The 27,854-nt window shown below is 38.8% G+C and overlaps 1 protein-coding gene and 1 long non-coding RNA gene across 2 annotated transcripts in view; one reads left to right on the forward strand and one right to left on the reverse strand.

Annotated features, from left to right (window-relative positions):
- Positions 1–11,507, forward strand: LOC122137045. The gene is made up of 2 exons (XR_006154548.1): positions 1–1,052; positions 10,151–11,507. It is a non-coding gene; the product is annotated as an uncharacterized LOC122137045 (long non-coding RNA).
- Positions 11,508–12,480: 973 nt separating this feature from the next.
- taf3 (TAF3 RNA polymerase II, TATA box binding protein (TBP)-associated facto) overlaps positions 12,481–27,854 on the reverse strand; it is a 44,744-nt gene continuing 29,370 nt past the window's right edge. The window contains exons 3-7 of the mRNA XM_042722270.1: positions 23,139–24,832; positions 16,654–16,733; positions 14,462–14,717; positions 13,787–13,893; positions 12,481–13,059 (exon numbers count right to left, since the gene is read on the reverse strand). Coding sequence (XP_042578204.1) covers positions 12,945–13,059; positions 13,787–13,893; positions 14,462–14,717; positions 16,654–16,733; positions 23,139–24,832 — 2,252 coding nt within the window. The 3' untranslated portion in view covers positions 12,481–12,944. The remainder of the gene's footprint in view (positions 13,060–13,786; positions 13,894–14,461; positions 14,718–16,653; positions 16,734–23,138; positions 24,833–27,854) is intronic.

Consider the following 27,854-nt stretch of genomic DNA (forward strand, 5'->3'; position numbering starts at 1 on the left):
TGCGGAATTGTGGTTGACGCGTGGTCAGGCGTTTTTTCTGATGGGCTTCAGATGTGAAGTGACACACAGATGGAAGTGCCGATGGCATTTACAGCAGGAGAGAAAAAAACTAGGCTCCTTTTTTTCTTCTAGCCTACAGACACACACACACACACATACACACACACACACCGTCTCTCTAGCTCTCGCGCGCACGCACACACACTTACCGTATACTGTACACCAAGCGCGAGCTCTTCCGGGTCGGTGCAGGCTGCGGAGTAAAAACACACACTTAAATCTGAATGGGATCGATCACACGCGTCCGTAACGAACCTTTTTAACAGAGAGAGAGTGGGGACGTGGACGTGCGGGCCGCGGAGAGGGAACAGGTACCGCCCGCGTGCGTTCGGTAGCACGCCGCTTTTCTCCGTGAGTCGTAATAACGAAGCCCGTTAGATGCCAGACTGATGCTCTATAATGCATGAGATGACTGATAGCGCCTGCCACGGTTTGACCATTTGAATTTGTTTTTATTCACTAATCCTTCGCGGTTACTATGATTTGTAAATAATTTCTAATGAAAAAAGATATCTGTTAAAATTCTGTTCGTATATTTCTATTTATGTTTTATATGAAATTGTAGCCTAAATATAGCCTACGGTAAGAAATAATACACGCTTGCTTAAACACGTAGGCTATTTTATCCAGATATATTTTACTAGAAATATTATAGATGTATTTCCACATGAAAGATATCGTGATTTGCATAGATAAATGATATTAAAACAATGAAAATCAGATGATGCTATGTGTAGAATTATGACGTTTCTGTGTAGATCATTTCAGCTAATTTCTAAACAAAATATTTTATCGTGGCCATTATATATTGGTAGATAAATCGTGGTGTTTGTATATATGACATCTTCAGCATTAAAATTTTAGAATTTCCAGTCTTTTGTTTTTATTATTCTTTTATATTTGATTTTGTTTTTATTGAAATATTAACATGTAGATATGCATAAATCATTACAGATGTTCTGTTGCAGGTTTGCAGTGGAAACTCACTGAAGGTAAGTCTTCGGCTCTGTAGCCAGAGCCTTTGAGAGGCCTTTGAGAATGCCAAAAAATCAGGACACATGCAACACAATCGCGGTTCAGCAACACTTCCTATTCGAAATACAACCATAGTGTTTTTCTTCTTGTGATGTGCTGATTGCAGATGACAAGCAGCTGTTTCGGCTAACACGCCCATTTATTGACGGAATGGCTTTCTGTTCTCTTCATGGGGGGGTTTGAAGGGTGGGGTGGGGGGCGAGGTTGGATGATGTGCAACAAAGAGAGAGAGAGAGTTAGAGAAAAGGAGAAAGGATGCTGAAACGGCAGTGACAAAGAAAGAAAGAAAGAAAGAAAGAAAGAAAGAAAGAAAGAAAGAAAGAAAGAAAGAAAGAAAGAAAGAAAGAAAGAAAGACTTGCCTGTATCTCTCACATTGCGTTGAAGCCAGTAAACTGATCACACCAATATCTGTCTTTGGAGAAGAAATTCAATTAAGGTCGTAAATTAAAGATAATTGGATGAAACGGCACTATAAACTTACAGCAACGTCGAGCCAAAACGAGGCTCTTTAAAAAATAAATTATTCAATGTTTCCAGAGCATCAACAAGACCTCAAATGTTATGTATTTGATTTAATAACGGAATTAGGCAAAGGCACATCCTGAAGATAATGATTTAATAATCTGCCTCAGTCTTAAATAAAGTGCTTAGTCAAATAAACAGCACCCTAATATCTATGTAAAACTGTTTTAATATGCGTCAATGATGAATGCGCATACTAGATGTAATAAAACAAAAAGTCAAATGAAGAAATATTGCACAGATAATTAGAACACATTATAAATATGATAAATACAGATTAACGTCAACGGCGGTTTAAAACATTTTTGAATTAATTAGTTCAATCTATTTCTTTTGAGAGCAAATTAATTTTCAAATCAATTTTCTCTCCTTTCTTATTATTTTTTATCTCTGAACGCATATCATAAATACGATTGATCTGGCAGGGGGAAAACTGAAGTATCGACATCATTCATTCCGCAAATATCATTAATATTAGTTAGATTATGTGTGAAGTAAAATATGGAGACAATCGTAAAAAAGAAAAAAAAAGTAGTATGTTTGAAACGACAACGACGGGCCTGCATTTTTCGTTTTGGAGAAATGCACAATATTATTTCTGAACTGTTTTGAGGGATATAGCGCATTTTGTCAATTTGTGGCGAGAATAATTTTGGGGGGCAATAAAAACACACACACTCGGTTGCCTCTCGCGCCGTGAAATTCAGTGATTAATGTCGTATAGTTGACGTGAACCTCAGCGTGACAGTACAGCTGACAACAGCCAAGTGTAAACCTTGAGTTTGATACTAACACACAGCGCTGTTTATTCCACTAATTTATTTATTTATGCTTTTGGTATTTATAACTCCCTCAGTCTTATCGGCAGATAGAGCAGGGGATTATGATATCACGTTTATAAAGCGATTAATTTCAGCAGCAGAAAGCGGGGTGGTCTGTTTAAACACTTTGAGCCAATGTGGCGCTCAGTTGAGTTGTTTGGACAGCCTCTCACAATTCAGCGTTCATTTGCACCTAACCGTATTCATTTAGCGCTTTTTTATCAGTTGCTATTGATCTTATTCGACATTATCCACCCGAAGGTTTTATAATTGTTATTGCTGACCCTTATATTATGATCAAAATCAACACCATATGGTAAAATTGTTCATTTTGAATGGTGAAATGAGACTTTAGTTTATTTAATCTAATATTTTTAACATTCATACTTTGGTGAAAACAACTCAATGACGATGTTTTTTTGTTTTGTTTTTTTTTCTTCAGAATGTAATGTTAAAATCAGTGAATATAGCTACAGTGTTGCCTCCCTCTTTCTTTCTCTCTGTCTCTCTCTCTCTCTGTTTTACCATTCTCAAACCGTGTGCTCTCCCTACAACCATAAGCCTGTTTTTTTGTTCCAGCTGCCTCTTCCTCCCGATTTGATTTGAAAATATTAGGCCAAGGTGGGGAGAATTATAAACGACTGGCGCTTATCTGCTCTGTGCCCAGATCCTGCAGGATCAGAGAGTCTGATTAAGAAAGAAGGCAGAGCCATAATGATGAGGAATAATGAATCCTTATCTCGCGCCTCCAGATTATCTGCCTTTCAGCGCGCCATGTTTTGTTACATGGGATAATTTATTGCATCTAATACATCACAATGAATCTGATGGGGAAAAGTGATGGCCAATGTTGTGAATGTTTTTTTTTTTTTTTTTTTTTATCCTAGGGCAATGAAATGCCTTTGCGATTTTTAATTGGTAAAATATAAGGGGTATCTGATAAAAGTAATAAAAAAAGGTAATCTTGCCTTCTAGTGTTCATATGCCGCACTATAATTAGTGTGTCAATTTCGACCAGAAATTATAACAACAACGACCTGCCATCAACTGCAAGGCTGGTGGAGGCTGCGAGATCCTAATTTCGCATGATTTATTTTTCACCAAGAGGAGATAATTAATCATAAACACCAAAAACAGTGCAGTAACGCGGAGATAAGGCAATATTTGCATCTAAAAAGATTCGATGGTGCTAATTCTCCTCTACATCATCTCCACCTCCCCCGCCTATCCACTGAAAACCTCCAAGATCTTTCATTTTCTGTGATTAATCTTAGTGAAATATCATTAATCACCGAGCAGGGATTGGTGGTGTGAGGGGTGGGCATGAGTTCAGCTCACCTCTCAGAGCTTCATGCTCATGGCTTTGGCAACAAACCGTCTTGTAGATATTGCAGGCTACCTGAGCTTTAACGAAAAGCTGCGATAACGGATATCATTATGATACCAAAACCTCGATATCAAAATAAGATAAAAGATACAACACTAGATACATCTTGTAGTTGTGGCTTTTCCTATCTACATCTTATCAGCCGTTTGATGACATAGGGAAACCAATCGAACCGCAACAAAACACTACAAACACAAGGAAATAAAAATAAACAATTTAATATCATAATATATTATTAGTATTATTATTATTATAAGAAGAAGAATTTAAATGCGAATGGCCCTCCCTGGACCCGTTGATGTAGCCTACAATTTCCTGTAATTTAAATAAAGATTATTTGATATCTTTTTTTTCTTTTCTTTTTGCATTTCTTGTGGTAATTTTTTTTTTTCACGTTTAATCATATTTTCTCTCATTTTTCTCACTATATTTTAGCACCATATTTTGCTTTTGAATAGGCCTTTTTATTTATTTATTTCTGTGGTTTTCTTGCTTGATCCGTCATTTTTCCAATGTGCTGCAGAGATTTTATCTCTTTATTTATTTCCCCTATAACCAGCATCTCAGGGCACGTCGGAGAACGACAGAGAAAGAGAAGAGGGGGCAGAACTGAAAAGAGAGCGAGAGGATATTAGACAGGAACTGGGAAAGACATCGAAAGAGAGATGGGTTTGAAGAAATGGGGAAGGGGAGATTTCTCACGCTCTGTTTTATATAGGCCCTATATATTGTACAGGCCTACGTAAATATGCTAATTGTACTTTTTTTGTTAGGCCAAAGGCTTTTTTCTTCAGAAAACCCAGATATATGGATTTCTCAATGGGTTCCTTTAGGACAGGCCTTGAACAGCCCTTTGGTTACGAACCAGCATTTATCAAAGCACATCATACAGCCCACGATTATAATAAGCAATCTGAGAGAAGGGTCTTTTATTTGTAGAACTGTTTGTTGGTAGAGATGCGCAGATTGGCAGGAGAGAAGCGAGGGTAACAGAGATGGAGAGACTGAGATGAGTAGATTAACTAATGAAATGGATGACAGGGGAATTGGACACAAATGCGCGCGTTACATCATTGCCTGCTCTCCAGGGGCGCGCGCACAATGGCATCGCTTTATCTGCACTAAACCTGCTCTAACGAGACGTTTATTAAAAGTGTCCTGACTTACTCCCATGTGAAATGGATTTCTGATCTGCCTTCTCTTTACACACGACATCAAACATGGCCACAATCGCCCCAGTTTCACCTGGAATTTCCTTTTTTTTTTGGGGGGGGGTAATGTAAGCAGTTCAGAGGCCACTACTGGAAGGCTTTTGTCGAAAGGTGTCCGGTATCTTGCCTTTAACGATTCAATAAATACCAATATTTCTCCTTTTCTCCGTCTCTCTCCTTTTAATGTCGCCTTTACTCGCTTGATGAATTCAAGTATTGTGTGGGGGGAGAAGGGGTCTTTAAGCCTCTTACTCAATGGCTATTTGTTGGTATCTCGAGTGTGTGAGAGAAAGCGGAGAATAGGGAGCCTGAGAGAAGAGGAGGCAGACTTGATTTTCATTGCAATCTTTGGAACAAATAGCGAACATTTACCGTTTACACGCCGCCTGGCGACGCGCTGGCGCTGCAGGCTCGAGCGAGCCGGTCTAAGATGACCAGAGAGCCTTTGGAGAGCGCGAGCCCCCGGCTATCGTGTTCTCCAGATCCCCCCGCGCGCGCGCGGATCCGGTTTCAGACCGGGCTTGTCCGCGTTCTGCTTTGCTGCCGCGCGCCTTTAAATGAGTGTCAAAGAGCCAAATATCAAATAGCATCGGGTCAAGCCAATTTGAAGAACGCCCCCTCCCTCATCTCCACTCTAAACGGTCCAGCTTAGCTCCAGCCGGTGAAATTAGGTTAGACAAACAACGGCTCTTTCTCTTATATTAGCGACACGTTGACGTTATAAATACAATTAAGATCGTGTTGATTTGGTATCCCTGGCGCTTTAGTCAACGTAGACGCGAAACCAGTTGACGCGAATACAAATGAGGTTGCGGTGGACAGACAGTCAGACGTTTAATATATAGGTCTTAGGTCACGTTTAATTTGCATTTCCAGTTTGTGTCAATTGTATATTTTTATTTTTATTTTCATTTTGTTTTTCCGCAGAACGATCGACTCCACAGCAGGCCTGTTAGAAATACTGAGCAAGCTGAACTTGGTCCATCACAGCCTCGTTTTCAGTCGCGTAAAAATTAAAAATGGCGTCTACCATGAAAAAGGTCCACTGTACGGCATCGCGTCCAATTTTTAAATGTTCGCGATAAACACAAATCTGACAACCTGACATAATATATTCACATTATGCGCAAGTTCAGCTTCCACCATGTCTCAGATTCATCAACAACTTTGATCTCCATTCACTTTACTTGTATTCTAATTTATGCAGTGCAATTAATCTGGGTAATTGAAAAATACCCATTGCCTGTGAGCACTGCGCCGAGCTAAATCCTCTCCGATAACGGATTTTAAAAGCACAACCTCCCCATCTTTATAGGCGCACTAAAGCACCAATTCATTATCGGCCTTAAATAAATATAAAATAGACAGTGGCACCTTTGGCAGTAAATATATGCTGCGTTTCAAAATACAATTTTGTAGTGGGGAAAAAAGGAGCGCGGTTTGTGAGTTGGCTTTTTTGATTGACACCCTGTCCCCAGGATCATGTTTAATCCCTGCTTCACTCCAGCCTTTTCATAACTCATTTCTCCGCGAGAGATGGGGACCCTGATGGTTGCCTGGGAGACGGCGATAGCGCTAAGCCATTTCCATGTCTGCAGCCCATTTGCAACAAAGGTCGTCACAAAGTCATTCCCCGACACAGCGCGCGTTTATGATGACACTTTCCCGTTCTTTTCTCCTCACCGAGCGCGTGCGCGCGCGCACCCAACATCAGCATCTGATGACGCAACTGCCCTTTCTGATCAAAGGAGATGCATGGCCTCGTGTAGGTGTCTTTATGCTATACCTCCCCCCTCTCTATCACTCCCTCCCCTCTCTAATGCGCAAGGAGAAAAATGCCTTTACTTTCAATCTAAATACTACAGGGAGCGCGAGGCGCGCTAGCGTTTTATTTTGACATTTTATATCGACAATCTATTCCAGCCTTTCAGGATGAAGAATGCATATTGCATGACTGGGAAGCACGCCGGGGAAACTGAATAGACTCAAAAGCTGCACTCTGGTGTCATGCGACAAACCTCGATGGTACCAGTGCACATGATAATTACATTCATTCATTCATTCATATTCTTCCCTGTCTGTTCGCGTTGTCATTCATGTAGAGGAGATCGGGGCTAGTTGTCACAGTAGGAAAGTTTTCACCAGGTTAAATCTCAACATTTTTTTCAAAATTAAATTATTGTGAACTTTATTCTCAACATAACACCCCAAAATCATCATATTTTTGTAATAGCTGCTGGGCAATAAAATTACACCGGCTTTCAGACAACTATATCATGAAGGTAGATTTTAATTGAAAGGATGAACTGTGTTGTCAGGACAAGTGTATTTTTTAGGCCGGGGCAAGTTGAAACAATATTTTTGTGTTTCTTTTTTTTTACCCCAATGTTAAATTATGCTGAAAAGGCAATAATATAGGTTTTAAAGTGTCTGGCTCTCGTTGTGACATTTACATAGGTTAAGTTAGCACAAAAGATCAACCTATAGGCGAAATTTACCTGGACGGTGAAACTGTGAAAATGTTAAAAAGGTATAGTGCCAACAGTTATTGACAGAATAAACCTTGAGTAATAATCAATGAAGTAAAATAGGGGCAGCTGGCCCCGGTCTCCATTCACACTTGCATAGCTAAACAGGATGTGGCAAATATTCACCTGTTCAGGTATTTTCTTGGAATGTTCATGGAGAAAAACTTGTTAGTTAAACAGTTTATGGCGACAAATGATGATGCCTCACACCCCTTTGCGATGTGCACTATGAATCCCCCTCCCGGATTCGTTTTGTTTATTCTTTCTCTTCTTTTCTCATCAGAAGGAGAAAGTTTATAATAAATGGCGTAAGGGCAGAACGCGATGCGAGTTGTGGAAGGCAGATAGAGCGTTCATTAGTGCCTTTGGTGAAATAATTACCTATCTCCGCGCTGCACCTTCACGCTGGAAGTTCGCGTGACGCCCACGAGGCTGATTATGTTAAATCCACGCGCGCGCGCGCGTCAGTGTTCGGGCTATTGATCAGGCTTTTCAAACATCACGCGCGCACCCTCTTTAATTGCACAAGGAGCTTCGGGCTGAGGAGAAACTCGAAATAAATAAATATTCTAATTAAAATGTATTCGAAATTCATCTGCGCTGGTGTCATATCACGTCCTTAATTGCTTTTGAAGCTTGTCGTTTCAAAACAATTGATAAAGAAATGCGCTACCTTTGCGTAAAAGAAAGATAAGCTCCCAGTGTAGCTTACAGTGCCTCCGATAAATCACAATTTCACTCTCACAAAAAGTATGCAGCAAACATACAAAAGAAAAACTGTCAGTTGTGGCACTTTCTGAATTCAAAAAGGGGAGGAAAGGGAGGCCGTTCACCTTAAAAGTTCTGTTCACAATCTTACAGATCGCAAAGGAGAAACTTCTAGGCCTCTGATCATTCTTTTGATGGACGTCCTATATGCCTTTAACCAGTACAATATGAATGCTTTTCTTTTATAAGAGGGGGTTAATCGCCAAAAGGTGCATATGGAAAAACAGGTCGTATGTAATGAAAGGAACTTTCAGGTGAATTAATAACTGTATTTAATCTGTGACACTGTATACCTCATTCTTTTTTTATTGTCTATATGTTCAATGTTTAAAACAGACTGATAAAATCCTTTTAACATTGTGGCTTGATAGCACTGATGGCCTACTGATGAAAGCAAATGAGATTTCACCCCTAGTTTCGGGGCAGTTGGTGTGGCATGTGTTTAACCTTAAAGTTAAACTTTTGTTTACCCCCTTAACTAATGCCTTTTTTAACTAAATATTATTTTTCCAAATACTGAAGCTGTAATATTGTTTTTTTATGTTTAGTTCTTGAGAAAAATAATTTTCTATAATATTTAAACAATCGGTAAGTCACAAAAATATTCGTCGATTTTTGATATAGCCTAATAACTTTATAGAGTGCACGGGTTGCTTTGACGTGAACATACTGAAGTGGCTTCGTAATGCAACAGAAAATAACATAAAGGCCTCTGAGGGTTAAACGGGTATGTTTGCATTAATTACTTTGTTTTTCAAATTATAGATAAAGTTAATGTTAGATTCAGTGTGTCCTGTTGATGATTATTTTAATCTCACAAACCGCGCTGAATTGTTTTATAAAGTTTACCAACAGAGGGCGACGTGATTCGATATCATCATCTTCATCATCAACATCATCATCATCATTTTTTTTATTATTTTTTATTTTTTATTAGTGTTGGTTGGTAGTAGTGGCTATTTGTGTGTGGAATATGTGTTTGCATATGTTATTTTAACGCCTGAAAACTCGGACTGCGTTAATTTGCGTATATAAATTTTACTTGCAAATGAACAGTTTATGTAGGTTTCAGTGTAGCGTCTAAATTTGTCAAATAAACAAATTCTAGAGGAACATTCGTTTAGTTAGCTTGATTTATTTATTAAGATGAATTTTATAGATTTGATCTCACTGACACTACCAGTGTTAGTTTATTTAAAGTTAATAAGACAGCTGCTTAAATAGACTGTAATACTCATACATAAAAGCATACCGTTTTCAGAAGACAAATGAAAACAAAAACATTAGTCCATCCACAAGACCAACTGAAGACGAACAAGTGTGATATAAAAATACTTTTGTGAAACCCAACTGCAAGAAAATAGAAAAGTAAGAAATAGTGCAGCATTACTGATTTATGCCTAAAACAAATTAAAATAAAAACAAATAAAAGCCAACAAGCCAGAACATGCACTTATCAACTTTCTTTATAAAACAAGATATTTAGAATACAATGTTATAAAATAAGTCTTAATATCTTATGTCAATTTAGTGTTTTGTGTAAATGAATCATTTAAGGGAGGGGTTTTCAGATATTTACTGAGGAAAAAGTCCTAAAATGCAGTATGGACTTTTTTGCATGTGTTGTTTCAGCAAACTTCAGATATAACAGAACAAAAATATATTAATAAAGCATGGACAAGAAAGTGCAATACCATTTCAAATTCATAAAAAAAAAAAAACTTGTCAAATTCAAGATTATCAATAGATCAGTGTATATGAGTATTAATCAGTCTGCCATGAAGTGCTTTGTTTTTTTGTTTTCTTCTCACCTTTAGAGGAAACTGCTGTATGTCCATCTCCATGTGACCTCTGACCTCTGGGGAAGCTGTGAGTGACCTTTATCTTCTAATCTGCAAAAACTAACATCACTCAGTAGAGCATTGAGACATGCATGTAAACAAAGTGTTTGATGAACCGTTTTCCTCGACCATCTTAAACCACCTGATATACAAATAGATCATAACACATGTTAAAATCTTATTCAAATCACACACCTTTCATGCAGCTTCATGAGCTTGAGGGGAACTGACAATACATTCATTCAAAATCACACTGGTACTAGTTGCTTAAAAGTCAATGATAAAATGGCTTATAAAAGTGGAGCTCTAAGGGTTAGATGTTTGCAAATGCCACCTGGATTGATATTTTGTTTCCTAATTAAATGACATTTATACCTTCAAGGGTGACATAAGGCCTGTTCACACCAAGAATAAAGATATACCAGGTAACCATAACTCTAAAAGTGTTAAAAAATCAACTCTTAAAGAATAGCAAAGTTCACAACAAAATTGATAAGGACACAGAGAAATATATCGTTCAGCGTTAAAAAGTGAAACATTATCGTCTGGGTGGACACTATAGATAATTATCATTAGTTATACTCATCGTTCTTGGTGTGAATGTGCTTTAATGTGTAATGTTTTTTGTTGTTGTTTGAGCCACTGTAAGATGTATCATTGACTTTTGTTATAGCTTGACAATTCCATATTTTTGTCCATTACTTTTACGCTTATGGTCATGACCTTCCCGCTCATCTTTGTTGCGTTTAAAGGCATGCGAAGGCTTCAAATGGGTGTTTTTGTTATAGCCGGTGCTCAGAGCTCACAGCTATTGTCTGTAGATACACTCTCATTTAACAGGCAGCTCTGGATACCAGTCTACATGTGGAAAGCATTTCTTATCACCATCCAGTCCACTGCTAACTGCTCCCTGCTGCATCAGAACCATCATTTCTGCTTTGAAACGAATAACAATGCAACAATAAAGGCCTCAGTTTTCTGTGATAAGCGCTAACATAAAGAAATGATCTAGCCACGGTAAAGGCTCATTTAGCCAGCCGTATCTGTGCGATTAGCAGAAATGACAGGTAGTGAGGGGATATTTGAGGAGATTTTAAATGAGTTCAGTGGCGGAGAGTCCGCATCAGGTGGAATACTTACTTCAAAGCTGCTGTGTGGGAGCTAAATACTAGTCATACTGGCAGAACTACAAAGAAACAGACTGATAAGAAGAGTATTTTTACCGTGTTGTATTCTACCTTTCATATGTGTCGATGTAAATGCACTTTTATAGTATATTAATAAAATTACAACATTTGCCCTCATTATTTCATTGCTCAAAATATCATATTACCCTAAAATTTATTTCGACACTTCAAAAATGTCATAATGTTTGCAAAGGGCTAAACCAAGTGGCATTTATTTAAAAAGAAATAACACAAACAAACACCACAAAAGACATTTGTGTGTTTTAAATAACGAAACAGTGAGTATACAGAATTGGTTACAAAATTGGTTTTCAAACGTGAAACAGGTAGGCTTATCGTGTTCGTGTTGATATTCGTAAAAACATCGCAGTTGAGTGTGCTTTTAATCAGGAAATAACAGTTGAATAAACAAGAAGTTAACTTAATACTTGAGTAACTTACATTTTAGAAACAAAATTTGACAGTTATTTTGTCTGGTTTCGCTCCGCCACAACAACATTCGCTAGTTCATGAGTGAATCATTGCTTTTGAAAGAATCGGATGAGTGAATGACTCAGTGATTCACTCACAAAAACGCCTCAATTCGAAATAACGTAGGCTTACTGCCATCCTGTTCTTACAATTTATGCAGTTTCTTAATATGCCAGAAATACGTTTGTGGGACCTAAACTAATTTAACTGTATACTTTAAATAATTAATATAAGTAGCAAACAAATTAATTATGCTTCAAAAGATTGGTAATTTTTAAGTCCATTACACTCAAGTTCACACAGGTGTCGTTACAGAGTAACCTCAATTCCAGTTTTTCACATTAACAATGAACATATTCCTCTAAAGTCTGACAGTGAGAAAATGTCACAATTCTTTGTCATTAAAACATCCTTAGGCTATATGAAAATGTTCTATTCCGTTTTGTCTTTCCTTGAAATAAATACTTCTTGCTTGTTAAACTTTTATCTGTGTCTGAAGTGTCCAAAGTGCAAAAAATATATTTATAATTTTGGCTTGTGAAACTCGTGCATTCACAATAACCGATTTAGCATTCTTTCATAGCTTTTTTTAAGAATCTGAGCGAGTAGTCTATCTGTATCCAAACAAACGACAAGACGACAAAACAATAAGATGTGAAAAAGCAACTTTTAATTAAATCCATAGTAAAATGAAACTGCACCTCCAGTCAAAATCAATCAGAAGAACGATATTAAAAGGCAGGTTATAGTACAGAATGCTTTTTCTCATGGGTGATATAGATTTGATGAATCAGCACATACGTGGAACAACCTTTAATGAGCGCAAACTGAGAGGTTCATTTCAACACATCTACTGAACAATCATGAGCTCGATACAAAGATCATATAGACATACTATACGATTCTCCACATAAAAAAGTAACATATACACATTTGAAATTTTCATATTAAAAAATACATTATGATCCTGGACACTGAGTTAAGTTAACCAAGTTAAAAGAAGGGCTGGGTGGAAAAAACAAACAAAAAAAAACATATGAGGCAAAACAGAGTTGGAAATGAATTAAGGAGAAAACAGATGAAGACAGAGACGAGAGAAAAAGAAATGTGGGTCAGTGCGCTTTGCGTTTCCTTTTTTTTGTCTTCTTGTCTTTCTTCTTGCCAGCGCATTTCACACAGTACCACGACTGGTCCTCCGGAGGGGCGGCTACAAGACCCACACAGGGCCTGAAAGAGACAGAGAGAGAGATAGATGAGTCTCAGTTACAAGATAAACCTGAATGATATCGATGGGTATGAACGAAGGTGCCAAGTTTGTGTTTTTATTGAATTCTACATAAATTCAAAATGAAGAAGGCCTGTCTTTTTTAATATATAAAAATACTTGTTCGTTCTAACCATCAAAATATCTCCTTTTATCTTGAAAGAGACACAATTTGTTCTGTGTGCGTTTGTGTATTTTTGATCTTTAATTAAAGCGTATGAAAAAGATGATTCCCAAAAAGCTTTACAGTACTGCCAGGCAATCTAGGCTGTTTGTTTTTGTTTTTTTGATTGGCACTTCCTCTGTTTTGAGGTGTGTGTGGCTCTTAAAATGACATGAAAGAGAATTAGTGTAAAATATCGAAGTCTTGTAACTTTAAATATAATCATGTAATCACACTGTATTTTGTGCTTGTATGTCAAAAAAAGGAAGCTGGGTCTGATGTTACTCCAAAAGTTCTTATGCATCATCTAAGATGAATATAGACATAACTGTATGACTTCACCTGAAGTCAAGATGAAATCAAACCTGAGACAACTTCCTTATAGATTACATTTTAGCCCCGCATGCATTTTTTCCTGATTCCTCAGAAAATGTCACATTACCCGGAAAAAAAACAAAAACTCTTCGCTGGAGAGAGGGATAAAATAGCGATTGTGTGATGTAGGAGAAGCTGAAAAAGGTTTTTACCAGTGATACCAGTCGTCACACTCGTCGCATCCGATCATGGGACTGCCGTCATCAGGTTTATTACATCCTGGACAAATCCAGATCTTATTTCCCCATTCATCCCGAATCTGTGATGAACGAACACAAGAGTCAACCAAACAAATCAAACAAACTTAACACTTGTGACACTGGTTGAAAAGCAAAGCGCTTTAATATTAAATACGTCACATCCTATATCATTTCAAGTCTGAGGTCCCACTGTACAATCCAACCCATTAAAACGACTTCCTGTTTTCAAAACCGTTTCCTGTTTTTAATAAAACCTCAGCTTTAAAATGTTATTTTTGACTTAAGAACACTTAAAAAAAAAAACAATTTTAGCTAGAAAAAAACGTAAATATATGTTTGGATAAATCTAATTCAGTCAAATAATGTGTAAACATTTTTTTTTTTTTTACTATGTTTCTCGGTCAAAGTGACTTAAAATAATAAAGCTGATAACAATTCTGTAGAACTGTATATTGACATAATATAAGACATATTTGCTTGACTGCAACTGTAAATCATAACTATACTGTGATATGAATAATAAATTCATGTATGTATATGAAATTATAATGTATAATTTGAACATAATATATGATTTATTTGTACACAATGCAGTTTTTCATTTGTGTGTGTATATGTGAGACTCACCACGTATGCACTAACGGTCTCCGTGACAACGCTGCATCCCCGTGCTTTGGCCTGGCTGGGTGGCGGCTGAACGGGGGCGGCTGGGGGTGGAGGGGGCAGGACAAGAGGAGGGCGGGGTGGAGGTGCTACTGGAGCCGGGGCAGGTGGAGGGGGAGCAGGAGGGGAACGCATCCGTGCTGCTGGACTGGCCCTGGCCACTGGGGTCCGTGGTGGTGGAGGGGTGGGCTCTGAATCGGGGACCACCTTACTGATCACACTGGTGAAGAAAGAGAGAAAAAAAGAGGAAAGGACGGTTACACACCATAAAATTTTTATTTATGTCACTGAATGAATAGTTTATTGTATTCCTGTTTGTTTTAAATGTAATTTAGGTCAAACTTTATTGTAAGGTCTAATTCTCTCTATTAACTATGACGTTTGCCTCAATAAATAGTAAGGTAGTTCTTAAGTTTAGATATGGAATAGAATTAAGAGATCTAAAATATGATATGATGTGCATTTATACAAACACTGGTAATGTAATTATTTTTGTTATTGTTTTTGTAAAAAAGAAAAAAAAATATATATCATGCAAAACAATTTTCCTATGGCTAAAAACCTTTATAATGGCCAGTATTATAAATGAGTTTTTCTGTTTCTTTGGCTCAGTGGTAGAGCATTGCGCTAGCAGCGCAAAAGGTTGTGGGTTCGATTCCAAGGGAATACACATACTGGTAAAAAAAAATAAAAAATGTATAGCCTGAATGCACTGTAAGGTGCTTTGGATAAAAGCGTCTGGTAAATGCATAAATGTAAATGTCTGTTTGACTGTGAATAAATTAATCAAGCAATGAAACAAGTAAAAAATTAAACTTACATCAAAACATTAAATGTGTAAGTATTTCTATGTATTGTTTAAAAAAAGTTCACACCAAATCTCAAACTACATACATTTTATCAATTTTTTATGCTATACTTTTGCCTGTTTGAGTGCTTCTGTCTGAATACTGTAAACCGTTCCTATTTTATCTGCTTTCAATGTCAGCTGATATTTTCACCAACATATTGAGGATCCTTAATAATTATAATCTGGCAACAAAGAAGAACTGTTCGTCTTTTAAATGCTGCCAGACAAACTGATTAAACCCTGCTGTTGCCGAGTAACAGGCTGATTGACAGGCTCGGAGAGAGTGGACAGCGGTGCTTGCTGTGGTATTGACCCTGAGAAGGGCGTGTCAAACGGTCAGCTCCGATTACACACACAGACACTCATTATTTATGCTTCATCTGACTGACACACATACACACACACCACAACCATGCACAGGGCTCCCTCTCGGGGTAAAGACGGTGTGGGGTATGCCCTGTCCAGGATGTGACCTCACAACCTTTCAGAGATCAAAGGTCACCTGTGCCAATGCGCATCAAAGGAGCTTCTGTTGAGATCTTGCAAAAATGCACACTTTATCGATCACTATTTTTGGTTATAGCTGATATAAACACTCTTTCATCACTGATATTCTGTGCACCCCTAATGTCTTTCAAGCTAAAATAAAAGTTAAACATAAACAACATCTAAAGCTTTGTGCTTATGTAAACGAAACAAAACACAGGGACAGACATAAAAACACATTTTCCCCCTGAAAGAACTGCTGATTGTGTTTTTCTACAAACTAGACTACAGGTGCAAGAAAAGAGCACACACAGGCGACATCAGAGGCACAACACACACTCCCAGGCTGAGAATAAAGGCCTTCCTGTACAAACACACACACACACACAGACGTAAACACTAATGTTTCCTGTCCTGCATGCAGGTGGAACTGAAGAGGTGAGGAAGAATTTCAAAAGCACAGTCAAAACACTGCAGATGCTGTACTTTCTGAGCCTAAATCACACTGGCCATTAAAGCAACATCAGTCATGTAGACGTTCAGGAATCAGTAATCGCCTTACCTGTAGTATGGCGCTGTGTGTGTGTGAGGGGGTTAAGTGGTGTGAACACTGGCGCTATTGATAGGAGTGTGCAGGAGGGGGCCATGATGTGGGGAGTGTATGTGTGTGTGTTTGCCCCCCTCAAAGACCTCATGGGCCGTCTGGGACTGGTCACAAGACCCAAAGCCTGAAACTCACACCTGTACACAGACTCAGAGACTCTGACCACACAGAGAGCTGCCTGATACTCTCAACCCTTCGTGTGTGTGAAGTACTTACATCTTGTCTTGTCCAGCACCCACTCTGAGGGTCAGTCGGGGTATGACAGGAGACGGTGGGACAGCAGGAAGAAGATCAGCCTAAACAGACAGAAATAATTTGAAATATATAAACAGTTATTTTTTTCAAATCATTTGACATTTATCAGAATATTTATTGCACATCATCAACAAGGAAAGGAAATTCCACATTAGACCTTGAGAATGTAATCACAATAACACAGAATAAGCCACCTTTTAATTTAAGAACCCATTTTATTTTTCCCCAAAACCTTTTTTTTTTGCCTTTTTGATACTGTATTTTGATTTAACACAAAATGATCATAAAAATGCAATCGAATGAAATGTATAATTTCTAAATTGCTGAAAATTTAACAAATCTTCTAAAATGTAATCAATATTAATAAAAAATATTTTATAAATATCATAAAAATGCATAAAATAAAGTTGAATATTTGAAAATGTAATCCATATAGCAATTAATTTAAAAAAGATTATTCATTAAAAAGATTATTATAGATATATTTTATAAATCTTTATCTTTATTTTATATATATATATATATATATATATATATATATATATATATATATATATATATATATATATATATATATATATAAATATCAGTATTGATTTATCACCCAGCCCTATTTAAGGTTTCTTTGATGCTATAGTCTGTAAAATAGGGATTCACTGATGTTATACAAATGACCAACAATTATCTCATGATTACCAATATACCAGTCAATGTAATTGATCTATTGTGTTTTTTTATTCCAATTAAATCTGTGCATGGTAATTTGACATGCTTGGTAAAAACAGGCAACAACACAATGTACAGCAAAAAAGAACAGGAAAAAATTAATCAATATGAAAATAAGCTGTGATATAATTTGCCTCAATATCGTGTTTTAAAAGAATAAACTACAATAAAATAAAAAAGGAAAAATCCCTACATTTCAAAACATTGGCCTGATGGATACATAATTGTCTATAACTGTCAATAAAAGTAGGAAATTTCACACAGGTTACATGCATGTTCACTCCTCTTCTGAGGGCTTGATCCTGTCCTAACCAGATATGGTTACAGAAATGACAATTGCTTTTTAAAGCTGAATTCAGTACTGAAAAATTCAGGTAGTGACAACAGAATTTTCACTGAATCCGAAGAATGTGTAAAGAACCAAACAACTAATTATGTGCATGAAACATGACAACAGTTTACTGAAAACAAACAGGTTAAAATAGTGGTATATATGGTTTTCTCACAGCTGCACATCACCAAGTCAGTGCTACAGTTATCACCCTGTCAATCATCACTGGTCTGGGGTAGAAGGATCAATCTAGTATTCCTCATACACAAGGAAAACACGGTTGCTTTTTCCAAAACTTGCAGTGATGACATAATTGCGAGTCAGTTATTAAACTACAAATTAGCTACTAATGTGGACAAGACCACACAGCTTCACCTCAGATGCTCACACTTAACAAGGCAGATGGACAACATGGTGTCCTGCTAATCCAGTTTAGCCAGCACCAGGGTCAGTCCTCCTGAAAAGCCCTTTATGTACACACACCTCTGATGCTCGCAGTATTCTGTCCTGTCTGAGGCCATGGAGGTGGGGAGGAACAGAGAGAGGGGTATGAACAGACCCCAGAACAGAGATAAAAACAGCAGAATGGGATGATGAACAGAACAAAGCGCATGAGAGATGCAGGAGATGATAGCGTTGGGACGGATAACGCGGCGCTGGCGGAGGAGACCGGTGTAGAGTGTCTCTGGGGTTTTTCCGAGGCTTAACGAGAGTGAGGTGCTCTTTGTGCATTTGTGTTGGGGAGAACCCCTGCCGCTGTGGTGCTTTTGTCCGCCCAGATCCCCATAATGCCGCTGCACTAATTGTTTAACACAGAAACATGTCTTTTCTCTTTTTAATGTTTTTGTTTTTATTGTTGCGCCGCGCATTCATTACAAAACCTTTGTGGATTTGGAGACTCCTCCCTGTGTCTCACTCACTCTCTCTGTCTGTCTGCCACCCCATCCTCTCTCTTTCTCTCTGTTTTTCACGTCCTTTCTTCTATGGAAAGAGGGGAACGTAAGTATCAGCAGAATTGAGAGGATGGCTGGCAGGTTGCATCATTTGGGGAGAATAGGAGTGTGAGAAGCTGTGTTAGCCGCTGCATTAGCATATATGCATGAACAAACCTGGCGAGTGGCGCCAAAAAAACAAAAAATGTCTGGAGGTATGCCTGTGCTCGCAATTCTCCTTCTCCGATTCGCTTTCAGATCCGATCGTCCCAAACGGATGGCTTTTATGAAGCATTATAACCATGACTATCACACGTCTCTTATAGCGATACGTGCTTGGGAAAGCACCCCCCGATTGCTCCTATACACGGGTTACACTATACTGGGGCTATAACAAGGGCTGCAACTCTAAACTGCCATAAAAGATTTATCAGCAGTTTGTACTTCAGTTGATTAGAGGAGCTCTTGAGTTAACGCTGGACTTGGCACAATGAATTTGGCCGTGTTGGAAAATTTATGGAAAACTCCTCTGAGAGAAACGGGCAAAACAAACTTGTTTCACCTGGTACCTGTGTTTTCTGCTCGGCTATTCAACAGTGGCGCTGCTTAATCTGCCGTGCCGCGGCAAAATAAATAATATTTTCTCTGAGATGTGAATTTGCAGTCTCAGTTGAATGTGATGAAATGAAGAGTTGGTAGTACAACATAATACAAAGAAAATAAACAGATTCTAAAAACTGGTTTTGCTTCAGGACCCAGATTTTACTTTGGACTCAAATGGTGACCCAACATAGTAACTAAATTGTTTATTGTATAGAAAGTAGGGGTGAGCTATATACCGGTAAAAATTTGTCAACTGGTAGAGATTTTAGACTATCATCTCTATCACGGTTACATGCTCACATGACGTTGCTGTGCTAAGTGGTCACAAAAACGTACTGTTTGCAGTCTTTTTTAAGCATTGCGGCTTAAAAAACAAGCGTTTTTAAGCCGTTGAAACGCAATCAGCAGTTTATGGGCCTTGAACGGTTAAATACATGTATGTTTCAGAATGCCCGTCTTTGCAAGAATTCTCATAAACACAGTAATTTAGGTCTTAATTGAAAGCAAACAGCTGAGAAAGAAAACATGTTTAACAGTATATTGGATCCGGGCAGCTCTTAAAGTGACAGCAGTCTAATATTCCTGCTGTCTGTCATTCATGTTAATCAAATTTCAAAAGAGTGTTAACTGCTCACTGCTCGACTAAATCACTTTTGTAACTTTAATAAGAAACATATCACAGTGAAGAATATGCAATGTTTTTATATATTTGATTACTTCATACAATGTATGTAGCATTTCTTATTTGTTTGTTCTACTGTAGTTTTTTGTCCTATTGCTTGTAACGAGTCTCTTATTCTTATTTAATCACTGACTGTTTACTTGTCAGTGATTAAAAATCTCAACCAGAATAAAGGGAGATGGTTGGTCGACAACTGCGTTGGGGCAAAGTAAGAGGGACTTGTGACGTCATCCAAAAAGCCAAAGACTTTCTGAGGCAGAGCAAGTTGTTTAATTTGTAGGTTTTTTAACAGTCATTAAAGTTTAAAAAGCAAATAACTTCAGATTGTGATATCTCCCATTCGGAAGGACGACACTGGTGTTTTCTAACCACAATTGGGCAATGGGGACCAGCCGTCCAACACATAAGCGAGTACAGACCTTTCAACCTCCCCAAGGAAGGAGCTAAGGCCATGTGACTTGATGATAAGGCCCGTGTATGTGTGTGTGCACGTCTGTAAGAGCGAACGTGTGTGCACACACTCAGGGTGACCCACAAAAGCAGGACGAGATAGTACTATCTGCTTATGTTAATTAGTCTTTAAGTGGTTGAGGAGGTGGCAGCAATGTCTTTCTCCCTAAAAGTGCCCCGTCCTACTTAACCTACTCCTATCATGCTCATTCAAACATGCACGGCATGTGCACCCAACATAAATGGCTGTGGGATCGCGTAAATTGATTAATCAGCTTTTAAATGGATGTAAAGTGCTGTAGCTAGCGTGACCTAGAGACCAGCGTCACTCTTTAAAAGCGATATGAGCTAAAGAAACGATAACGAAAAAGTGAAAATGGAACTCTCGAAATTTTACAAGAGTGTAATACCATAAAGCACAATACAATAAAATGTGATACAAAGGTCCTTTTTGTGTCATTTAGCAAAGACTCAGTGTTCAGTAGAGGTGGAGATTAGACAGTGTGAGGAAACTCTTCTCAGGTTGTAGGATGAAACTTGTATCAAAATCCCATTGGACGCATTTATACGCAATTTTTAAAATAAATGGGGGTAAATTCAATGCCCATGTTCATCTTTTACCTTTACTATTCATACTAATGAACCTGATCTCTGCATTTTGAAAATACTTCATGTAGTTACGGCATTCATGTCATCCCTGGAATGTCTTTAAGATTCACCGATGAGGGCACCACGCAGAAGCACAGAGTATATCTTGACCATCACTAAATACCCAACATTACTAATAAGATTTCCGCAAACAGCTTGAGACTGTCTACTGCACTGGACAATCCAAATCCATTTATCCTGTTGTTAGAAGTAGTGCACACACGTGGAGTATGTGTGAAATAGATAGGGGCAACTGTTGATGACTCATCACGCCACATCCAGTTTAGAAAAAATTAAATCACTGATTATAATGGTTTCTATTTGCTTTTTGCGTCACGTCACTCGTGTTTGGTGTAACGACGTGATGTAAGGCTTACAAGACTGAAAAAAAATCAGTGTAATTACTGAGGGGTTGTTCTGTAAAAATAACATATCATCTGAAATAATATTACTTTTTGGCTGATTTTAACAATGACTTTCTATACAACAAGGATGGGTGATAAACAATAACATTTGGAGATTCTTATTGAAATTGTTTCAATTAGAAACACATGAAGATGACTGCAAAAACCATTTCATTTTGACTTCAACCATTTGCCACTTGTTTTCAAGCTAGCGAATAAAGACTTACTTAAAGACTAAAGACCCATTGTGAGAAAAAATGGCACAATCTCTTTCTCTTCTTTCCATCTCTCTGTACACTGTATCGTTTGTTTCCACTTTTGCCCCCATCTCTTCTCTCTCTCCCACCATAGTTCTCTCTCAATTTCTGTAATTCCTTGTTTGGTAGCAGTAGTTCTGAGGCAGTTCTCAGCAAACAGCACTGGATGTTGTGGTTAAGGTCCAGAGATAGCAGATTGCATTGTGGTCCCACAGCACTGGCATTGTGGCTGGATTTGTCCGGTTTTATGTAAACGCAATACTCTTTTCACCTGAACTAATACAACCAGTGGCGTAAAGCCCCTTACTGCTACCGACGGCATTTTTCTGCTAATCTCTACGGATTTAAGTCCCTTGCACACATACCTCAGGCCAACGACTGATAACCCCCCCGGCTCCCCACCCCCTCTCTATTTTTCCTCTTTCCTCTCACTCCCTTGTCTCCTTTTCTTTTCTCCTGGATGGCAGAAAAGCAGCCTTGCAAAAAATTAAAGTGATGGAAAGATTCAAGCAGGTGGAGAACGAGAGAAATCATTTTCTCAATCCCATCTCCCAGTGGCAGCAGGAGACGGAGAAAAAGATGCAGAGAAAAAGAGAGTGCGGGGGTCAGGGATTCAGGTAACGAAAGAAAAAGAGACAGAAAGCATGAAAAATGGAATTCCGCAGCAGTCCAAATCAATTCAAGCTGCTCTGATGTGGTGTACATACATTATCACTGTCATTGGATGGTGAAAAGCGATGTTTGATAAAGAAGAACTAACACACTCTTTTGCTCAAGCTCTTTTACAGACACACATATGTATACACGCTGTAAAATGGGGTATGAATTGGGTAAACAGAGGCTTTGAGGTGTATTATCCCTTGTTTGATTTGCACACAGATTGATAGTCTATTGTGTGTGTGTGTGCACAGGGGCTCCATGCAAGGCGCAGGATTCCAGGGACAAATCGACCGGAAAAGACGGAAATGTAAATGTAGCTCAGCGATCTACCTCTGATCTCAAAGGTACACACACACAAGGACACAAAGACAGAAAGATACACACACACTCAATGAACTAGTAACGGGGCCAGCTAGTAAATCTATCTGAGTGACTCTCTTGTGTATTGCATTATTGATGCTGCACCTGATAGTCATATTGAATTCATGTGGAAGTTTTATGAATGGCCTATGCAGCCTTATGTAGTTGGCATTCAATGATGAGTACATCATGCAGTTGCATATGCATCTGATGCAAAACTGTGTACATGTACACCTCGGCATATTGTGCTTTACTCAGAAATATGAGGTTACAGATGGTTGTGAAGATCATTTCATATTGACTTTAACTAGTTTTAACTGTGTAAGCAGTGAAAGTAGCTTTCCAAATACTATGTGAAAACAGCGACTTCATAAGCGCTACAGGACATCTTACCAATAAACTTGATTTCTCAACTTTTGGCTTGTCTTTTTCCTTTTCCTTCGTCTTTTCTTTCTTCTCTTTGTCCTTCTTCTTCTCCTCTTTATCTCGCTCCTTCTCCCTTGCCCGTTCCTTCTCCCGTTCCTTTTCACGCTCCTTCTCTCTGTCTTTCTCCTTCTCTTTTTTCTTCTTCTTCTCTTTCTTGTCTTTCTTCTTGTCCTTGTCTTTGCTCTTGGTATCCTTGGGGTGTGGGAATAATTTATCAGGGAGTATTGGTGGCAAAGGGGGCAACATTGACGGGATACGTAGGCAGGTCTGGGGGCTGAAGAGTGGGCTGGTGGCGCCAACAGCAGCAGCGATGTCTTTGGTTCCTTGAGATATCCTCTTCTCTTCCTTGCCTCGCTCCTTGCCCTTGTCTCGTTTCTCTTTCTCCTTCTTACTTTTCTCTTTATCTTTCTTCTTGTCTTTGTGCTTGTCCTTCTCTTTCTTCCCGCTAATGCCGTCTCTCCGTTCTTCTCCTCCTAGCAATATCTCCAGCCAGGGCATGTTGTTCTCCTCTACCTGCCCTCGCTCCTTTTCCCGCTTCTTCTCCTTCTCCTTGTTCTTGTCCTTGTTCTTTCCTTTCTCTTTGCCCTTCTCCTTGAGTCTCTCCTTGTCTTTCTTCTTCAACTTGACCCTGATGTCCTTCTTGAGTTTTTTCTTAACAGGGTCTTTCCGTTCCTGGGGAGGTTTTAGAGGTGGCAGCGGTGTGGGAGGGGAGTCAGGTGGGGACGACAGGTAAGTGGGTTCTGGAGGTGAAAGACTTGGGGCCTGAATTGGCTTTTGACCCTGATTGGCCTTTCGGATGACCTCGTCTATAGAGTCATCCATCGTCCAGCGAATAGGTGGGTTGAGAATTGGGGGAACTGGTGGAAGTGGGTATTTTCCGGTGAGAGCTTGTGGAGGTTTGATGTGGCTTAGTATATGTTTGGGTGCAGGTTTCGGAGGGTTTGGCCCCTCACTGTCTGAGTCCGAGTCATAAGCAAATGGGTCTGATGTGCCACCTCCATCTGCACAAGCCCGTGCAATCACAGCAGCAATAGAGTTCTCAATATCCTCGTCTCCTGTATCATGAGCTCTGAACTGGCCATCACGAGAATTATCATCTACAGGAGGTCCTGCCCAACCACGTCCAATTGGACCAAAAAGGGCAGGGCTTGGCTTTGGGCTGCGGGGGCTTTTGGGCCTAACGGGTGACCTCTTTCCTGCCTTCTGATTGGACTTGGGTGGGGTCAACATAAGTGGTCGCCCCAATAAACCAGTGGGTGCAGAACCAGCACCTCTTTTGGGTGATTTGCTCTTCTGTCGTGCAGGAGAGGGTGAGGGCAATTTCGGCTTGTTTCCAGGTGTAGGAGGTGCCAAAGGAGGTCGGGGTAATTCGGGGGAGAGGGGAGGGGAGGGGGAATGGGGCATGTGTTGGGAGTTGAGGGAACTGAGAGGTTCCCGTGGCTCATAACTCCATTCCGGGCTAACGCCTGGTTTGCTGCTCAGACGGGGTCTCTTGGCGGCGGGTAATAGACCCTCAGGTCTGGGACTCTCTCCGCCATGACAACTAAGCCAGTTCTCATCATTCTCCTCTTCCTCAACATCCTCTTCCTCACCCAGGGAGACCTGCATGGCCTCGGCAGAAGTGCCCATATCTGCAGGAACCGGCTCCTCCTCTTCCTCATCTGCCAGAAGGGAACATAGAAATATAAATCAAGTGCAACCAGAATTATTTGTAAATAATAAAGATAATAAGAAAGAACATGACAGAAAAAATAAGAAAAGGGGCAATATTGACATATGAACAAAAATATTAACAGAGGGGGAACATCTCAGGGTGGAATGGAGGGGGGATATCAGAGCAACAGATCAAAATCATCCATACCTGATTACACAGCAGAACAACAGTGCGAACAAGATACACACACACACAAAATCAGACCCACATCCAAGTGCAGAAGCAATCTCTGGTTAAATCAAACTTTTTTTTAATGTCTTCAAGCACTCCAAATGCACGCACACACACACTACACACTAGGGTGGCGTGATACCAGTTAACCAGCGGTAATCTGGCCACTGTGACTCTCCGCACTACAATGGATGACAGGAAGTGCAGGCAGGGCCCTCTGACACTCTCTATTATAAATAGTGTAATCTATATGGTAATATTGTTGTATTCTATAAGTGCAGAATGGGGATAAGATAACATTGTGACTTTAGGCTTTCTTCCGGCCGGTGGAATGGTAATAGTTATCAAAGGTTATTTGAGAATGACATGCCGGCTGCTTTCTGATTGGCTGGGGCCGGTTATTTATGATACGAATTATGATAAAGATGATGTCTCTTCTGCGTCGGTCGCTCTCCCTCTGCTCGGCCCTCTCGCACAATAAATTGCTATCGTTAATCACGGGAAGGCTTTGTGCCGGTGTGATTACCGCGCCAGTGCCGTAATAAGAATTTTTATTTAAAGGAAGAATATGGATTTGTCATCGCCTCCTCAGCATGAAGTAAAGTGACAGTATTTCACAACGCTGACATTTAATTTGTATGGGAAAAAAAGGAAAAGCAGCATGGGTGATATTTGCATTTTATGGCTCTATCCTCCATTTCCTTTCTTCCTGGAATAGAAGTACTCTCTCTTTTCTTTCATACAATTGGACGTTTCCATGAACAAGATACAAAAATACAGTCTGAAACTCTTAAAAATGAAGTCAATTTTTTAATCCAAATGGTCAGTTCAAAGAGGTGCTTAACCTTCAGGAAATTTTGTTCATCCACCTCATGAGGTCAAGCCAAGTAGTTTTAAAATTCATTTCTTCTGAGTTGAAATAGAACGGGTGACTCATTATTATTTAGGACCAAATTAGTTTATAGTTAATAATCAAATTATTCTTTACCTTTAATTTAAGAAAACAGTGTTTTTAACTTTTTTTTAATTTTTTTATTAATTTTGGTAACAATGCTAAAAGGTTTAGTTTAAGTCATTAAATTTTATGTTCAAACTATGAGTATTATACATATGCTATGCAGAAAGTGTCCAAATCACATGAGTGTCACAATGGTATGGAACGTTACATTTGCAAAAGGATGAAAATCATGCGGCACCAGGGTTTAAGGCGGCAAAAAAAAAAAAAAGGAAATAGCTAAATTTTTACATTTTTAGTAAACTACTTAAATTTTATTGTACGTCAAACATGTGTTAATAACAGTTAATAATAAAAAATAAATAAATCTAATAGTCATAGTTCTCACTACACATGGCTTTTGATTTCAAATAAAATAAACAACCTCATACTTAAGACCCACATATTACGTAAAAATCAGTGTGTGTTTGAAACGAAATGCTCATGGGAGGGATTGAAATGAGAGATATCTGCGAATGTGTGTGATCATTTTCAGACAACAGGCCTCTACTCGTCCGTCCAGTGGAGAAACAGCTCCGTTTTCACTTGCAACCAGTTTTCCTTTCATCTGATATCAAAAAAAAAAAAAATAATTCACCCCCTGCTTCCCATTTCATTTGGCACTGCCGAAGAAAAGCACGGATTTGTACACTTGCACAAATAAACACACGCTGCTTAATTGATTGTGTCACTTACAAATGTGAATAAGACTAAAGACAGGGAGTGATAACGGGAAAAATCCACTGCGCCAAAAATGGTACATGGGAATGAAAACAAGCTTACACACACATTGTGAAGTAATTAAAATGGATAGATAAGAAAGAGAGTGAATGAGAAGAGAGAGAGCTGTCAATTTACTGGAGACCAATGCCTGATGCAACTAACAAGCTTTCTTATACTGATACACACACGCGCACACAAATAGTTAGGTATGGTGTGTGTGTGTTGGGGGGGGTCATATCACTTTCATTAAAATCTCCCCCACCCCTCCCTCTGTGGTACTTTAAAAAGGAAAAGTTGGATTAAGGCCTACTGCAATTAAAAGCAGCTCGTTTATTGGGGGGGCTCCAATCAATGGAGAGCGCGAGAAGCGGGCTAAACGAGAAGAGATAAGATGCGTTTAATGTTCCAATTCCACACAGCCTCTGTGCAGGACAATTACTAACATCTGAGAGCATCCTGTGTGCATGTGCAAAAAAAAAAATATATATATTTTCAACCTGTAGGAGTGTTTAATGAAGGTGGCACCTATGCCACACAGATTCCCAAAACACCTTAGAATGTTTTAATTGGCATTATACGTGATCATATTATGAATTAGAAAAAAATATATATAATAATTTATATATATATGTATATATATATATATATATATGTATATATATATATTCACATAATAATGTTATGTATAAACCGATGTCCAGTGTTTTAGTGTTTAGTGATTTCCGCTTTGATTTTAGCTTTAAAATGACAGATTGCAGTATAGTATGAATGCTGATTTAAATAAGGCAAAACAGCACTGATTTATAACATCAGCCATAATATTATTTATCGACTAAACTTTCTTGATCAGTGCATCCGTAATCAACCCTAAACATGAAGCATAAGAAGAACAACCTGCCTGGTGTGAAATAAATGAGAGCAGAAGCAGAGTTTGCCGTGACTTTGACCTTGTCTGCAGTATCTATCTTAAACACACACAAATGTACCACAGCCTTCTGTCCTGAAGCGTCTCCTTGCTCTCACGACCTTCACGTCCGGCAGGGGAAACTTCTGCATGCTTCCGGCTGTAAGTTATTCAAGA

The sequence above is a fragment of the Cyprinus carpio genome, chromosome B4 (assembly GCF_018340385.1).
Source record: "Cyprinus carpio isolate SPL01 chromosome B4, ASM1834038v1, whole genome shotgun sequence".
Taxonomy (NCBI): Eukaryota; Metazoa; Chordata; class Actinopteri; order Cypriniformes; family Cyprinidae; genus Cyprinus; species Cyprinus carpio.